Raw genomic sequence first — 17,722 nt, 5'->3', positions numbered from 1 at the left:
GAAGTCCTCCAGTCCCTGTTAAAGGGGGCCGGACTGATTATAGCCCCAGAGAAGGTGCAGATTCAGTATCCTTATAACTACCTAGGATATACTATTAACAAGGTAGGGATCACTCCCCAGAGGCCTCAATTTCAGGTGAACCAGCTCAAAACCCTGCACCAATGGCAGACATTTCTGGGGGAAATCCAATGGCTGCGGCCTTCCCTCCATGTCCCTACTGGTGAACTTAAACCCCTGTATGACCTTTTGAGAGGAGACCCCTCACCCACCTCCCCGCGAAAACCTACTCCAGAAGCCTTGAAGGCGCTTAGATTGATAGAGACAGCCTTACAAGAGATGCAGGTGATGCAGGTGGACTACTCCCAGTCCTTGTTATTCATTGTTCTGCCATCAAAACTCACCCCGACTGGAGTCTTTTGGCAGACTGGTCCTATTTATTGGGTTCACTTACCTGCATCCCCCTCCCGGGTCTTGATACCTTTCCATGATCTGGTAATACAATTAGTTTGGAAAGCAAAATATCTAGGAGATGCCTTGTTTGGGAAAACCTTTGATGTTCTCATATTACCATATAATCAAGACATTCTTTCTAAATTAAGACAGGAACATGATCTCTGGTGTCTTTTCTTCTGTAGTTTCATGGGACAGGTTGACAATCACTACCCTAAAAGCAGGCTCCTTGAAAGTCTAAAGACATGTCCAATAATTTTCCCAAAGATCCTAAAAAAGGATCCTCTCCCGGGGGCACAAACCGTCTTCACTGACGGGGCCAAAAATGGGTTTGCTGTCGTTTCAGATGGGACCCAAGTCATCCGCAAGAAAGTGGCCAATTGTTCGGCCCAAAAAGCAGAGGTTGCAGCCTTAATATTGGCCTTACAGACCTATAGCTCGGTGCCCCTTAATGTTTTCATAGACAGTCTCTATATCGCCAGGCTCGCCTCCGCGATTGAGACGGCACCTTATATTGGAAAACAATCCACTATCATGGATCAACTACAAACAGTGCAGCTTCTTATATGGGCTAGGGCAGACCCCCTCTTCATAGGTCACATTAGAAGTCATTCCGGACTTCCAGGTCCTCTGGCGGCGGGCAACGCCATGGCAGACGCTGCCACACATGCCACTAATTTTATATATACAATAACTGAGTATGATAAGGCCCTACAACTTCATAATAAATTTCACCTAAACGCACAAACTTTGCGTTTCTGCTCAGGATGTTCCCGGGATCAAGCTTTAAAAATTGTCTCCCTATGTCCTACTTGTGCACCTTTTATCCATTCCCCTTCTCTGGGAGTCAACCCAAGGGGCCTTCAGCCAAACGACATCTGGCAAACTGATGTAACTCATATTCCTAGTTTTGGAAAACTGTCTTTTGTGCATGTCAGTATAGACACGTTCTCTGGTTTTATCTCCGCTACTTTACATTCAGGAGAAAAGGCTAAGGACGTGATACAGCACTATGTTAAAACCTTTTCCTTTATGGGAACCGCTCGATGTATAAAAACAGACAATGGCCCAGCTTATATTAGTCAAACCTTCCAAAAATTTTGCTCACAGTGGGATATTATACACAAAACAGGAATCCCATATAACCCCCAAGGACAGGCCATTGTTGAACGGGCCCATCAACATCTTAAAACCTATTTGCAAAAAACAAAAGAGGGGGAGATATACCAGAATTGTCAGGGACCACAAGCATTCCTAAGCATAACTCTATTCACTTTAAATTTTTTGCTCACTGACGCCGAAGGCCGTACAGCGGCGCAGCGTCACTTTTCCCCTCCCACCATACAAAAAGCACAGATAAGATGGAAGGATCTGGCTACAGGGAAGTGGCAACCCCCTGCTCCACTCTTGGCTAGAGTGAGAGGAGCTGTATGTGTCTTCCCTCCAGGGACGGAAAAATCCATTTGGATCCCGGAACGCTGCACGAGACCGGTAGACGCAGACTCGGGAAGGAGCAACGACCCTGGGACTTCAGGGGGAAATTGACTCCTATCTTCAGTTGGCTGGGTGCCAGGGTCAAGTTGGTAAGCCCTCCTGTTGGCCCACTGAAGCCCCCACAGGGATCTCTGACTGGGGGGGGGGGCACGGATTCTGTTAAACATCTTCAAATCATCAGGCTTTTGAAACCACAGGTCCCTGACCTCATATACCACCCCTTGGTGCTGCCTAAGTCTCAGCTCCCAGATCTGGATGCCAATACATTAGATATCCTAGAAACTACCTTTTCTTTACTTAACAGTTCCAATCCTACCCTTGCTGGTGATTGCTGGCTCTGCATGACGGCAGGTGCAGTCATGCCATTGGCAGTCCCCATTAATTATACCATTGATGATGACAACACATGTCAATCTGGGCTACCCTTTAAGGTGCAGCCTCTAGGTGGTTTTATGTCTTGCCTTCTGGGCATGATGCAAAATAATACCTATGATGTTGATGTTGGAGTCTCTTCCTTTGGGAACTGCTCATTAGTAAAGAATTATTCTTCACCTACTCCGCCCATTTGTCCCCCTAATGGTACAGTTTTTATGTGTGGTGGAAATTTAGCTTTTCCCAGGCTCCCAGCAAATTGGACTGGCGGTTGCGTTCTGGCATTACTGCTTCCTGATATCACGATTATTTCAGGAGATGAACCCCTACCCATTCCTAGCCTAGACACCCTAGTTAGAAGACACAAGAGAGCTGTTCAGGCCTTACCACTCCTTGTTGGCCTTGGAATAACCGCTGCTGTGGGCACAGGCACAGCTGGACTGGGTACGGCTATACATTCTTATCGCCGTCTATCTCAACAGCTTATAGATGATGTGCAGACCCTATCTGGCACTATTAGGGACCTACAAGACCAAATTGACTCTTTGGCAGAAGTGGTCCTCCAAAATAGGCGAGGCCTAGACTTACTGACTGCCAATCAGGGGGGAATCTGTTTAGCCTTAGGAGAAAGGTGCTGCTTCTATGCCAATAAATCAGGCATAGTTTGCACTAAAATCAAGGAGCTTCAAGAAGACCTAGAGAAAAGGAGAAAAGAATTATTCGAGAACCCTCTTTGGACTGGGATGAATGGGTTCCTGCCCTACCTTCTTCCCCTCCTGAGGCCCTTACTGGGTCTTCTTTTGATTGCAACCTTGGGACCTTGTGTTGCAAATAGGATAACTCAATTCATTAAGGACCAGATTAACATTTTAACCTCCAAGCCAATACAGGTTCACTACCAACGCCTGGAGATGGATGACTCCGCCCACGAGGTGTACTTACGACCCATCCGGAGATGAGATGTAACTGGACAGGAGCCAATACCCGAGCCCTCCTATGTATGCCTGCTTTTGCCCAGGTCCCTAATTACCTGCCGACTTGGTGCCGTCATCCCAGACCCTTACGTTCAGAAAGCTCCCTGGTCATAGCTATCCCACTGGCAAAGATGATGACTGGGATCCGCAGTTGTGTCCTGCAGGCCATGACATCCTTACTGAAAAGTGTCCGTTTACGTAGGACAAGAGCTGATCTTGTAGTACCCAGTGACGGGCAACTTCCACGCTTGCACTGCAACCTAAGCCAGGGGAATGGGGCCTCCCCAGAGATGGGTAAGCAATGCAAGGGCGGTGGACGACCTAAGACAGGGGCTACTTGATTCCCATTGACATGCAAAAAACAAAAAAGGGGGACTTGCTGATAGTAGGCCCTCCCTGGCCCCTGGGGACTCAACCCCCAGTTCTTTGTTATGCATGTCAATGTGGCCAGCTCACAAGGCCATGACGTGGGCTTGCGGTTCCCTATTTATCTGCCTGGAGCATATGTGTCTCTCGGGAACAGGTGGGAACATCTTGACCTGTTCGAGCCTCCTGATAGGGGCCGGTGACTTGACGGTAGGGTAGGGTAACCCAAGGACGGTAACCCAAGGACGCAGTTATTACTCTTCCCTCCTCACTTTTGAGTAATTTCCCGCAGCTGTTAAAAAGATATATAAGGGGAACAAATTTGGCAATAAAGCGCGCGCGCACATGCTCCCTCCTGGATGAAGAACCTTGGTGTCCTGTGTATTTTTAACCCCGCCGTCCCTCGCCGGACTTGGCTCCGTTAGCCGGACGCGGCAGGGTCTCAATAAATTGCTGAGGCTGGCAGCATTACAAATACAAGTCTCCTCTTTACTCTGTCCAGCAAACTAAGTAAGAAGACAACACAAGTCAAGAACAACGAAAGAGATCTACACACATAACATCCAATGACAGCCACTAGGCCAGACACTGGCCTGGTCAGATGCTGCAGTCTTCCAAGCTCCTCCCAGAAGGCAAGAGTGCCTGGGCTGGGTTCAGCCTCCATTCAGGAAAATTCAACTGTCAATTCCAAGAGCAACAAGCAAATGGACATTTTTTTTTTTTAAAGACTAAAACAGTCACATAGCCAAAAATTAAAACAGTACAGAAAGATACAAAATGAAAAGCAAGCTCCGCTCCCCAGATGTAATCCTGGTTTTCTTATATAAAATGACCTTATTTCTGAAACATTTAACATGGCAGGAATATATACATTAGGGTGTATGTATTTCTCATGCATGTTAGATATGTTCTGATAAAGGTTAAATCTTCCAGAGACTGATTGCTGAGGCTAAATTCAGGCCCCAAATATAGAGACAAAATTTTCTTGAAATCCGATAAAGAATTTAGAACAGATTCAACCTTTTTTGAAAAAATCACATTTTATCCTTTAAGTCATTTTACTTTTTCAATCTGTAACAATATAAACTCTTGAAGAAAAATGACACCTGCACCTGGATGCTCTGACAGATAATCAATAGCTCCAGATGAAACTCCAGACCTGAAAAGCTTAGCATAAACTCTCCTGGTATACCCAATGCCGCCCACAAGCCATTTCAGTGGATCCTCAGTCTGTGGAGACAGACACAATGCAACTGCTTGCAAGTGGAGTAGAAAGGTCTTAAATGGACTGGGAAATATAAGGGGCAGAGGTAATCCAAGTAACTTTTAAACAAAATGAGTACCAATTTGGAAAATTAATGTTTATGGGCATTTTCTTCCCCAAACAGGGACCAGTGAATGCAAGAAATCAGGCTTTAAGCAAGACTCCTAGGATCTAAGGCAATCACATACTTGGAACAAATAAACTTTCCAAAGAACACTTAAAATGTCTTGACTGTAATTATCTTAATATTTTACATTAAAAAACTGATGCAAACTTGCAATGGAAAGCAAATCCAAACTCTTATTAATCATCTTCTGGTTTATTTTTTCAACCTCCAGTTTTTACATGATCTGTTCACAAAAGAGCTAAATAACTGTGCCCCTTTTAAAGGTGTAAATGACTTGCCCATCATGCAAACAAAGCTCACCTGGTCTCAACAGGCACTGTGTGGCCCGGGCTGCTGACTCAGTCAGAAAGACAGCCAACACAGTATTCCTGTTGCCACTGTCATACTGTTTAGAGTTTCTACCTTGAATTGGAATGAGTTCGTCTCTAACATTCAAGACTCATTAGTAGGTCAGTAAACAAAGTCTGTTTGGGCAAAAGAAAGGGCAGGCTGGACACAGTCTTATCTCTTTTTCTTATCTCTGCTCTCAAGGAAGTTCCTTTAAGGTGAGCCAACTTTGTGGTTCATTTTAATCTAGAGCCACTATATGCTGCTCTGGGAGTCTTGAGCCAGCTAATTGTTCTCACAGTTCAGCTCACATCCCAACAGCACACTGAGCTTGGGACTTGGGAAGTTCCTAGGGAAGCAGATGAAATTCATTAAGACAGAGCCCATCAAAGGCAAGAGCATTTTGCCATCTGTGTATACAGACCTCCCACAGCTGTGGCAAAGGCCACAGAGGAAGTATTTCTACCACAGAGAGGTCCAGTCATTGTTCTCCCCTCTTCAGCTCTCTGCCTTGACAACCTCAGCTGCCTCCACCATGTTTCTTCTCTCTGAGGCACAGACATTTCTTTTCAGCTTATTTTTGTGATTTTTTCCCCCCAACTAACCATGAAATTGGGCCTATTGGGATAGAGGGTAAAGTCAAATAAGCAATCCTTTGTATGTCCAGGAAACGGCCACCGGGCTCCTCTATGCTGGGTCCTCTTCGTCCATTGCTGCATCGCTACTGGCATTCTTTGTCTGCTCAGCCTCTGGCCCTGCAGGCAGAATGCTCATGACAGTGTGGAGAAGAGCTTCAATCTGCTCCTCCGTGAGCCGCTCTTCACTCTCTTCCACCATCTGCCCAAGGAAAGAAAGTCTTCATGAGTCACATTGAGCCTAGCCATCCTGCCCCACCCTGCCCAGAGTTCAGCATCAGGGTCCTGAGCCACCTGGTCCCCAGGAGCCTCTTCATCTAGGCTCCAGGGTCGGGCAAAGCCAGGTCAAATCCCAGGACATGTCAGTGCAAATGCTCAAACTGCAACTTGCAGGATTGCTGGGAGCCATTAGCCAAGTAGGTATGACAATTTCCTTGCCAGCGTACCCCATGTTGCTGACATGTTGCAGTGACATTGAATGTAAGTGACCTTGCTCAAGGACCAAGGCAGATTAGGGTGTTCCCGGTTTTAAGATAATCTTGTTTAGGGCGTTCCCAGTTTAGGTTCCAGGTTTAAGGTTTAAGATTATTCCTGCTGGGAATAGGGCGTATCCTGCTGCCTGAGTTCCCCTTGAGTTCTCACGGGATTCAGACAGTATATTTTGGAGATAGAAGCCCAGTGGAGGTGAATTTGGGAGAGAAGGTGGATTTGGGAAGAGAACGTGGATTTCCCCAGAACATGATTGTAGACGGCTGGTGTGAGTTCGGGAATAAAGAGTTGCTGTTTGAATCTACAAGCTGTGTGGTGGCTCGTGATTGTGTGCCCAGCCAGACTGCGGCATTTGTGCCCAGCCAGACTGCGGCATTTGGCGGCTCGTACGGGGAACTTCTGAAGCTTAGAGGTAAGTGAAATTGCTCGCCCCTGAGGAAGAGCGAAAGAATGGGTGACCAACTCAAAAAACAATGTGTTATTGTTTTGATTTATCTTGTTTTTGTTTCAAGCTGCCTATCCCTAGAAATTTCTCAGGCAAACTGGAAAAAATGGTTGACTAAAGGTTTGAAGTTTGTCGGCCCTGAGGAAGAGAAAATTGATACAACGATTTTTTATTCCGTTTTTGTTTCATTCAGTTTCGGCTTTGTTTTGTGCTATCTTATTGGGTTGCGTTATCTTTATAGTAGATTAGAAATTAGTAAAAAACAAACCGAAAAGATGTTAAGTAAATTGTTAGAGGTTCAGACCATGGAGAAAGACATTTTTGATCAAGCAAAAGAGAAGGTCTCTCGAGCTAGTCAGACAGAGGAAGAAAATTTAAAGGAAAAGGGGTTGTTAGGAAAAAGGCCACAACAGGAGGCTGTTACTAACTCCATTTTATCACAAGAGGGCATAATTCAACCAACAGCCCCACCGATGGAGACAGCTGAGTGGCCCTCAAACCCCGTAGTTGATAAATGGGATCCTGAGACAGGACCTCAAAGATTAGCATGCCCTGTACTTGAACAGGCAGGAGGGCAGCGAATTCACCGTGCTTTAGATTTTAAAACAGTGAAGCAGTTAAAGGAGGCTGTAACAACCTATGGTCCCCAAGCTCCCTTCACGGTAAGCATGGTTGAGTCCATTACTAACTTGGACATGACGCCAGCAGATTGGGCTAGCATGTGTAAATCTGTACTAAATGGAGGACAATATTTGTTATGGAAGGTTGCCAATGAGGAATTTTGCACGGAGACAGCTAGGCGAAATGCAGCAGCCGGTTACCCTCAAAGAAATCTAGATATGTTGTTAGGAAAAGGACCTTATGAGGGTCAACAGCAACAAATTGAATATGATCCTGCTATATATGCACAAATTGCTGCAGACGCAGTTAGGGCATGGAAGACTTTACAAGGACATGGAGATTTACAAGGTCAGCTATCTAAGGTAATACAGAGAGCTAATGAACCTTACGCTGACTTTGTAGATAGGCTAATTCAAACGGCTGCCAAAATTTTTGGGGATACAGAACAAGCAATGCCATTAATAAAACAACTGGCTTATGACCAAGCAAATCGTTGCTGCAGAGAGGTTATTAGACCATGGAGACATGAAGATTTAAACACATATATTAAATTATGTAGAGATATTAATGAACAAGGGCAAGTCTTGGCAGCTGCAGTACAACAGGCTTTAGATGCCAGGCCAAAAACATGCTATGATTGTGAACAAACAGGACATTTTAAAAGGAATTGCCCCATAGGAGGAGGGTTTAACAAAAGTAGGTATCAAAGGAATAGAATACCAGGTATTTGCCCACGATGCCGTAGAGGGAGACATTGGGCTAATGAATGCCGTTCTCAAACCACCATAGAAGGTACTCCCTTATCAAAAAACGGACAAAGACCAGGTATTTATCCAAGATATCGTGGAGAAAGGCATCAGGCTCCATTGCCAAAAAACAGACAGGGGGGCCCAATGCTCCGGGGCCCACAACCACAAATATACGGGGCAGTGGAGGATCCCAGCAACACCATCAGGGTAGTGCCCAGGACACATTGTCCATTAAATCCCTCATCAGACAAACCCGAGGGAGCGCAGGGTTGGACATCTGTGCCTCTGCCAGAGCAGTATTAACTCCAGAGATGGGAGTTCAAATCATTCCCACAGGAGTAAAAGGACCTCTTCCCCAAGGAACAGTAGGCTTATTACTGGGACGTAGTTCATCTACATTAAAAGGACTTATGATAAGTCCTGGGGTAATTGATCCCGATTATGTAGGTGAAATAAAAATTATAGCTAGTTCTCCAAGAGGTATATCAGTAATTTCACCTGGAGATAGAATAGCACAGTTGTTAATAATACCCAGCCTACATAATAAATTTCCTAGTCATAGTGTAGAAAGAGGTTCCAGGGGATTAGGCTCCACAGGTGTAGATTGGGCTATGTTGTCTTTAAATTTAGATTCTCGCCCAATGCTAAAACTAAATATTCAAGGTCATGAGTTTAATGGGCTACTGGACACAGGAGCTGACCTTAGCATCATATCTCGTCAAGAATGGCCAAAACATTGGCCATTACAACAAGCCACTCAAACGCTTCGAGGCCTAGGAGTGGCGACTAATCCCCATAGAAGTTCTATGATATTAGATTGGAAGGATCCTGAAGGATGTGAAGGAACTATACAGCCATATGTATTGGATCATCTTCCTATAAATTTATGGGGACGAGATGTCCTAGATCAATTAGGTTTGACGTTAACAAATAATATCAATCCTAATGTGCCCACTACTAGAGCTAGACAAGGCTTTAGGAAAGAAAAAAGATTAGGAAAACAAGGGCAAGGTATAGCAGCACCAGTACAAATAGATCAAGGAACAGACAGACATGGGTTGGATTTTCAGAAAGGGCCACTGAGACAATCAAAATTACTTGGAAATCAGAAAGACCAGTGTGGGTTCCTCAGTGGCCCCTGACTAAAGAAAAGATACAAGTAGCCCATGATCTGGTCAAACAACAATTAACGGAAGGACATATACAACCTTCCATATCTCCCCATAATACTCCCATTTTTGTCATCAAAAAGAAATCTGGTAAATGGAGATTATTGCAAGATTTAAGAGCCATTAATAATGAGATGGTTGTTATGGGACCTGCTCAATAAGGGATTCCTCAATTGTCTGCTTTGCCAAAAACCTGGCATGTTTTAGCTATAGATATTAAAGATTGTTTTTTTTCAATTCCAATTCATCCCGAGGATAGTCCACGTTTTGCATTTACTATCCCTGCATTAAATCATGAAGGTCCTGATCAGAGATATGAATGGAAAGTACTCCCTCAAGGGATGGCTAACAGTCCAACTATGTGTCAAATATATGTTAACAAAGCAATCCAGCCACTTAGAAATCAAAATCCTGAACTACAAATATTTCACTATATGGATGATGTATTATTGGCACATAAAGATAAAAACATATTGCTGGAATGTTATGCCACACTTACAAACTTATTAAAAAATTATAATCTAGAGATAGCAATAGATAAAGTACAATTAAATTTTCCAATTAATTATTTAGGAGTTCTATTATCCTCAACCATGGTCCGTCCACCAAAAATTCAAATACGAGTAGATCAACTCAAATCACTTAACGACTTTCAAAAGTTATTGGGAGACATAAATTGGATAAGGCCTTATCTAGGTATACCAACAGGAGAATTGGGACCTTTATTTGATATTCTAAAAGGTCCATCAGATCCAAATTCACCCCGCATGTTAACTCCTAAAGCAAGAAAGGCATTAAAAATTATTGAAACATATATGGAAAACATACATTTGGATAGAATTGATATAAGTTTGCCTTTATTATTTATTGTACTACCAACAAAAAATATTCCTACAGGAGTATTTTGGCAAGAAGGTCCATTATTGTGGATACATTTATCTTATTCTCCTAACACTATTCTTACTAGGTATCCTGAGGCTGTAGGACAATTAATACTCAAAGGAATAAAAGCAGCAAAGGGAGTGTTTGGAATTTCTCCCAATAAAATTATTACTCCATATACTATGGATCAAATTGATGAGTTAGCTAATGAGTTAAATACTTGGGCAATAATCATGTGTAAATCTAATGTTTCATTTGATAATCATTTACCATCTAATCCTTTGTTGTCTTTTTGGTCTAAGCATCCTGTAGTTTTTCCTAAAATGACAAGAAAAACACCTATCATGAATGCTCCAAATATATTCACTGATGGGTCAAATAATGGTACAGCAGCAGTAGTTACCCCTGATCAAACTTTTACATTTTTAGTACCCAAACAATCAGCTCAAAAGGTAGAGCTTAATGCAGTTTTACAAGCTTTTGTGATGTTTAAAGATTCTGTATTTAATTTATTTTCTGATAGTCAGTATGTAGTTAATGCTATAGTATCTCTTGAAGATGCTGGTAGGATTTCCCCTTCTTCTACTGTTTTCTCTTTGTTTTCCACTATACAAAGTCTAATCTGGGACAGAAAAGATCCATTCTTTATAGGACATATTAGGGCACATACAGGATTGCCTGGAGCCCTTAGTTTAGGCAATGATTTAGCAGATAAAACTACACATGACATACATATTTTCTCTACATTTGAAGAAGCTACAAATTTTCATAAAAGGTTTCATGTTAATGCTAATACTTTACAAAAGCGTTTTAAAATAACTAAGGAACAAGCCAGACATATAATAAAACAATGTCAAAATTGTGTGACATTTTTACCACAAGTTAATCTTGGAGTCAATCCTAGAGGACTGATACCTAACCATATTTGGCAGATGGACGTCACACACTTGCCAGAATTTGGAAAATTAAAATATTTACATGTTACAGTCGATACTTCTTCTGGATTTTTGATGGGCTCCCTTCATGCCGGAGAAAAAACTAAAGATGTTATAGCTCATTGCTTACAAAATTTTGCCACTGTGGGCGTTCCTAAACAGTTAAAAACCGATAATGGTCCTGGCTATACCTCTACCTCTTTTAAACAATTTTGCTCATCATTTGGTATTACTCATATAACAGGAATCCCATACAATCCACAGGGACAAGGCATAGTTGAAAGAGCTCATCAAACTATTAAAACATACTTATTAAAGCAAAAAGAGGGAATTGGAAGGGGGTATATATCCCCCAAAGATAAACTTAAAATAACGCTTTTTACTCTAAACTTTTTAAATTTGGATTCATCAGGACTTAGTGCTGCGGAAAGGCATATGTATCCAAAAAATGTACATAAGCCTAAAGTACTTTGGAAAGATATTCTAACAGGACAATGGAAAGGTCCTGACCCAGTGATTGTCTGGAGTCGGGGGTCTGTTTGTGTTTTTCCACAGGGAGAACAGCAGCCCATTTGGATTCCAGAGAGATTAACTAAAACAGTTTCTACAGATCGAAAAGAAGATGATTTGACTCAAATCCATAACAGTTGATATCCAGAACTCCAGCTTGGCCATTCTTACATCTGCGACAGTGATTAACCAGGATGCTTTTTTCAATAGCTATTTTATTATTGCATTTTTCCACATCATAAGGTTCTATTTTTATTTTTTGAGCTCATACAAACCTAGGTTAATGTTTTTCTGATCAGTTTTATTTTTTGACTGTGGAGTTTTTAAACATTGCAATGGAGATTTCACCTAGGTAAAGCTACAAGGCCTTTACTATTTTCTTATGTGTTGTACGTTTGTGTACACTCTTGTGTTTTGTGTTGTATGTCTGTATGTGCGTATGTCCATATTTCTTGTATGAGGAGCGCTCATGAAAAAATGGATCCGAATTATTATTATTTTTTTATTCACGTGATTTAAATGGTTTAATTTAAATTAGGTAAACAGCTGTTAAGGATTGTTTTTAAAGGTGGTTAACAGATCTGTTTGTTTACTAATTTAAATTAGGTAAAAAGCTGTTAAGGATTGTTTTTAAAGTAGGTTAACAGATCTGTTTGTTTACTTTCACCTTTCCTTTTCATTATATTTAATAATTCTTTTCAGGATAATGTCTCTTTAGCATCATTGCCAGAATTCCTATCTCCATCCCAGTGCCGGTGAAGAACTCAACAAGTAATGCTCAATCAAAGAGTCAACTTACTTTGGGAGGAAACGGATTTTGGGAGGAAATGGACATACTGATAGATTCCTCTGCTTTGAACTGCTTGCAGAACTTGCCTGGACTATGTAACTATCGTTTGGTGCAGCGAATTGTGGTAATGCTGGCATATCTTTGCTGATGGTGTCACTAGTGATGCAATTTTTATTTCCTTGCCAGCGCACCCCATGTTAATTGTGGTAGTGCTGACATATCTTTGCTGATGGTGTCACCAGTGATGCAATTTTTCCCAAGGAGCCGTCAATTGGCTTGGTGTCGTGGCATTTCTGTATCCTCCTCCCTTCTGCTAGTGATGGTCTAAAATTTGGGGGCCAATGGCTTATGCTGGACCGGTAGTCAGTGACGGGTATGATCCAATTGCAGTGGTATCAACCTAAGACAGGAGGCTGACGCCTAAAGGTCAGTTTTCCGATGACGGGTAAGAACCATATGTTGAATTGGACAACCTACCAGGCACGGTCCTTAAGCCACATTGCTTGTTGTTTAATTAATCAGAAGGGGGGAGATGCTGGGAGCCATTAGCCAAGTAGGTATGACAATTTCCTTGCCAGCGTACCCCATGTTGCTGACATGTTGCAGTGACATTGAATGTAAGTGACCTTGCTCAAGGACCAAGGCAGATTAGGGTGTTCCCGGTTTTAAGATAATCTTGTTTAGGGCGTTCCCAGTTTAGGTTCCAGGTTTAAGGTTTAAGATTATTCCTGCTGGGAATAGGGCGTATCCTGCTGCCTGAGTTCCCCTTGAGTTCTCACGGGATTCAGACAGTATATTTTGGAGATAGAAGCCCAGTGGAGGTGAATTTGGGAGAGAAGGTGGATTTGGGAAGAGAACGTGGATTTCCCCAGAACGTGATTGTAGACGGCTGGTGTGAGTTCGGGAATAAAGAGTTGCTGTTTGAATCTACAAGCTGTGTGGTGGCTCGTGATTGTGTGCCCAGCCAGACTGCGGCATTTGTGCCCAGCCAGACTGCGGCACAGGATCATATTAAAACAAAAACAAACAAAAAAACCTAATCAAGGGCTGAGGTTATAGTTCAGTGGTAGAATGCTTGCCTCACACATGTGAGGCACTGGGTTCAATCCTCAGCACCACATAAAAAAAAATAAATAAAGATATTATGTCCATCTTTAAAAAAAAAAACTCTCAAAAAAACAAAAAAACCTAATCATTCTATACTCATCCACTTCCACATACAGATATGAATTTTTTTTGTGCAAAGAAAATCCACCTCTGGGGAGTAGAACAGCACTTTATAAACACATCTGTACCATGATCAACTGTATCTACAACTCCTCTTTCTCCTAATTCTTACTAGCACTCAGGAGATCCCTTGGGGGGCCTCCCATGTACCCGGGGATGCACATTGTGCATGAAGACTACTATCTTCTTTTAACCCTCACAGCAATCCTAGCCAGGGGCAGAACTGGAATCTGAAGCCCCGCCCACGCGAGTCTAGTGCCCACCACCTCACACCCTTCACATGATGGTTTGGATCTTGAACTGAATCTGTACACAAGGGGGCCTGGACCATCTGTCACCACACCTTTCTCGACTCTACCTTCCCGACTGAGGGCCTGTTCTATGGTATGTATCACAGCAATCTCTTGAAACCTGGCAACAGGTACCAAAGGAATTCCAGAAAGAAATCCTGGCAGATTTAAGTAAAACAAGGTTTACAGTCCTCAGAGAACCTCTGACTGTCCTATTTCAAGATGATAGCACAAAAATTAGAGAAGTTACCAGACAAGTCCAAGAGCACACCACTCTCTCCTGACAAAGCAGCCAAACAGCTTCTCCACAACTAGAAAATTGTCCCTGGTATCACAATGGGAAAGATCCTGAGCAAACCAATAGCGGCTACTTTCCTTCATGCAGTGAAATACAATGACATTTTCTGATGATTCAGTGGCTCAGTAAAATGCAACTTCTTTGCTGATCAAGAACAATCCTCAAAAATACATATTTTCCAAATATTTGGTTTTTAGTAGTATGAACACCATACCTTTATTTTATTTATATGGTACTGAGGATGGAACCCAGTGCCTCTCATGTGCTAGGCAAGTGCTCTGCCACTGAGTCACAACCCCAGCCCATTCTTTATTTATTTTTATTGCATTGGAAATTGAACCCAGAGTGCTTTACTACTGAGCTACATCCCCAGCTCTTTTTATTTTTTAATTTCGAGAAAGGGTGTGATTTTCCCAGGCTGGCCTTGAACTTGCGATCTTCCTGCCTCAGTAGCTAGAATTACAGGTGTGTTCCACCATGCCCAGTTCAAAAATGCATTTTTAAAATTAGACATGCAAAATTAGGTCCTGTGACAGCAGTAATCAAATATAGACTCCCCCAAAGAATGAGGGAAGCAGGGAGACACACAATTTGATTATTTATTTTACAACAAAAAAATGTCTCCAGGTGTAAAGCCATTGGTCTGGACAGCTGAGAAAGAGCCTCCCAATAGTTTACAGTGCTTCCCTGTGTCGGAGGCCCTCCTCCAATCACAGATACCAGTGTTTCTCCAAAGCCCGGCACACAGTCAGGACATGGGAGTTTTTTCTAAGAAAAACTTCACCTGGGCTCAACAAGTAGGCGTGAGGTCTTCTGGTGCTAAATGGCAGCTCAGTAGAATGCCATGGCCTCCACAGGAGGTTAATCATTTTCCTCTCTCAAAGATGCTATACACAGACTATAGCCCACTGGTTTGAAAGTCTGGCTATGTGTCCTCTGGGGGCCTTCTTCTTTAGAAAACCAGAGAGGCCACCTTCTTCCATCCTCGTCTCTGGCTTGGCACATGCAACTCTGATCAGGTGTCACCTAGTTGTGTTTATCAGCAAAATGGCAAACCTGGCAAGAGCAGAAGCTTCTGCCAGCACGCAAACCCCAGGGGTCATCAGAGTCAGAAAACCTTTTTTTTTTTTTTGTTCCAGTCCAAGATTCCCAGTCACAAGAAGAAATCCTAAGCTGCATTGAGCTAAATAAAACATACACAAAGAAGTTTTAGAAAGAAATGTATTAACAGCTCTTGGATCAGTGGAATAAGTGACAGCTACACCATGCCTCACCTTTTCCTTCCAACACAGAGAAACAGAGCCTGAATAAGGAAGCACAAAGCAGCACACTAATATTCTCTGATACCAAGGGTTTCCAGTTATTCAGAATATAAAGGCAAATTAAGTTAGCTATCCAAAGTACTGGCAGATGGGTCATGACAAATTTTTATTACATACAATGATTATATTAATCCCCAGGGTCTGTCCAACTGGACTGGGACTCCAAACATGGCTGTTTCTCATTTTAAGGTGCCAAGCCTAATGCATTCCTTTCCTCAAAACAAGTGAAACCCTTTCTGAGTGCCAACATGACACCTCTAGTGGAAAAGCCTGCACTGACCACACGTGACAGCCTGTAGTTACAATGGAGGCTCAGCAAAGACGCAGCACAGGGTGCTATGAAGCATGAACAGCCTGGGTGAAGATGCGGGCTTGTCCCCAGGGTATCATCACGTACACACAAATATTCCAAAATGAAAAACACTGTGGTCCCAAGCATCTTAGACAAGGGACGCCCAACCCGTGGCCCCAACAGTCACTTCTCGCTGTGTTAACAACAGCTGACTACCTTCTCTGACTGCAGCTTTCTCCAAGGTAAAACCAAAGCAAAGAGAAGGTGCATCAGTGTCTCTAAGCCAGGCAGGGAGTGCTAGAAGCCATGAGACAGCCCCACTTCCCACAGACCCAGCCACAGGCAGTCACCAGAATGTCAAAGCCACTGTCAAGGCACAACCAGACCAGTGAGTCTCAGCTTCCAAGATGCCTGCTCCCAACCCAATACCAACAAGCACTGGGAGCCAGGATACTTTCTGGACTAAGGAAGAACCCATAGTGCTGAGTTCAACACAGAGAAAGTCTCCAGTCCTTGCATTTCCACTGTGAATGCCTCCCTTCTCATTCTTTTGTAGTGAGGAAATGTGGCTAGAGGCCCTGGCAAATGACCTGCTACCTTCTGCAGCTAGACCCTAGGATGGGAGGAATCTGGCTATGCAATGGTCCGACTGCTCAGAAAGAGTTTTGATCAAGGCCTACCTCTCTGAGGAAGGGAGAAGAGACTTTCTTCTCTCCAGCTGTGTCAGCTGACTTCAGGTGTCAACTTGACTGTACCAAGAACACCTAGAGGACTGGCAAGGCACTGCTCTGAGGGTGCTCCTGGAAGACTGGTGTGTGAGCTGGAGGGGGAAATCCACCTTTGAGGTCAGTAAGCACCATCTAGCTGGCTGGGGACGCCATGGACTCTCCCTCCTGAAGCTGGGACAGTCTTCTCCTATCCTTGGACATTAGAACTCCAGGTCCTGTGGTCTCTGAACTTCAAGACTCACGCCAGCAGCCCCTGAATTCTCAGCCTTCAGTCTCCGAGTCACCTGATCAGCTTCCCTGGTTCTGAGGCCTTCATATATGGACTGAGCCACGTTGCTGGTACCCCAGATGTGTGAAACTTCTAGGCCTCCATAATCACATGACCCACTCTCCAAATCCTTTCATCTCTCTCTCCAGAACCCTGATTAATACACAGGACAAAAATACACGGCTTGGAGGAACCAAGGGGAGGTTCTGAATGAGACCTAATGGGCCACACTCCAAACCTCTGGGCTAAGTGGAGAGAACACTGTCCCTTCCTACACAAGGGTGAGGGCACTAAGTCCAGCTAATCTGACCAACTAATGACAGAACTTTCTATGGACTCTGGGATGAGGTCATGCTGTCCTCCTCTTCTCCATCTGTCCTCAGCCTGAGTACCATGTGCTGCTGGTTAAAGCTGGAGGAGACAGGACATGTGATCTGTGACCCTGAGGGGCAGGGATTAGTTTCTTACTGTTTTGTTTTTTTCTGTCCTGTAAATTGAATCTCCCAACAGTCTAAAGTATCAGAATAATGAGGATACTTTAAAAAAATTACCTCTATTTAGCCTAAAGGCCAATTCATCCAGAAAGGCATGCTAATGGAAGGAATTTTTCTAATTTATTTTTGGGCACATGTTGAAGAACAGAAACAACTCTGGGAAGACAATGAGGGTTTTAGTCAAAATTCTGAAGAAAAACTGCA

General features: G+C 43.2%; 1 protein-coding gene across 5 annotated transcripts in view; it reads right to left on the bottom strand.

Moving 5' to 3' along the window:
* Positions 1 to 4,124: 4,124 nt before the first annotated feature.
* Crcp (CGRP receptor component) overlaps positions 4,125 to 17,722 on the bottom strand; it is a 40,005-nt gene continuing 26,407 nt past the window's right edge. For all 5 annotated transcript variants that reach the window (XM_046454606.2, XM_046454608.2, XM_046454607.2 and 2 more), the window contains one exon: positions 4,125 to 6,211. In XM_046454606.2, coding sequence (XP_046310562.1) covers positions 6,062 to 6,211 — 150 coding nt within the window. In that variant the 3' untranslated portion in view covers positions 4,125 to 6,061. The remainder of the gene's footprint in view (positions 6,212 to 17,722) is intronic.

Source organism: Marmota monax, unplaced genomic scaffold (genome assembly GCF_021218885.2).
Source record: "Marmota monax isolate L192 unplaced genomic scaffold, Marmota_monax_Labrador192_F-V1.1 WCK01_AAM20220418_F8-fsc00086, whole genome shotgun sequence".
NCBI classification, from domain to species: Eukaryota; Metazoa; Chordata; class Mammalia; order Rodentia; family Sciuridae; genus Marmota; species Marmota monax.
This window is presented reverse-complemented; position numbering and strand designations above follow the sequence as displayed.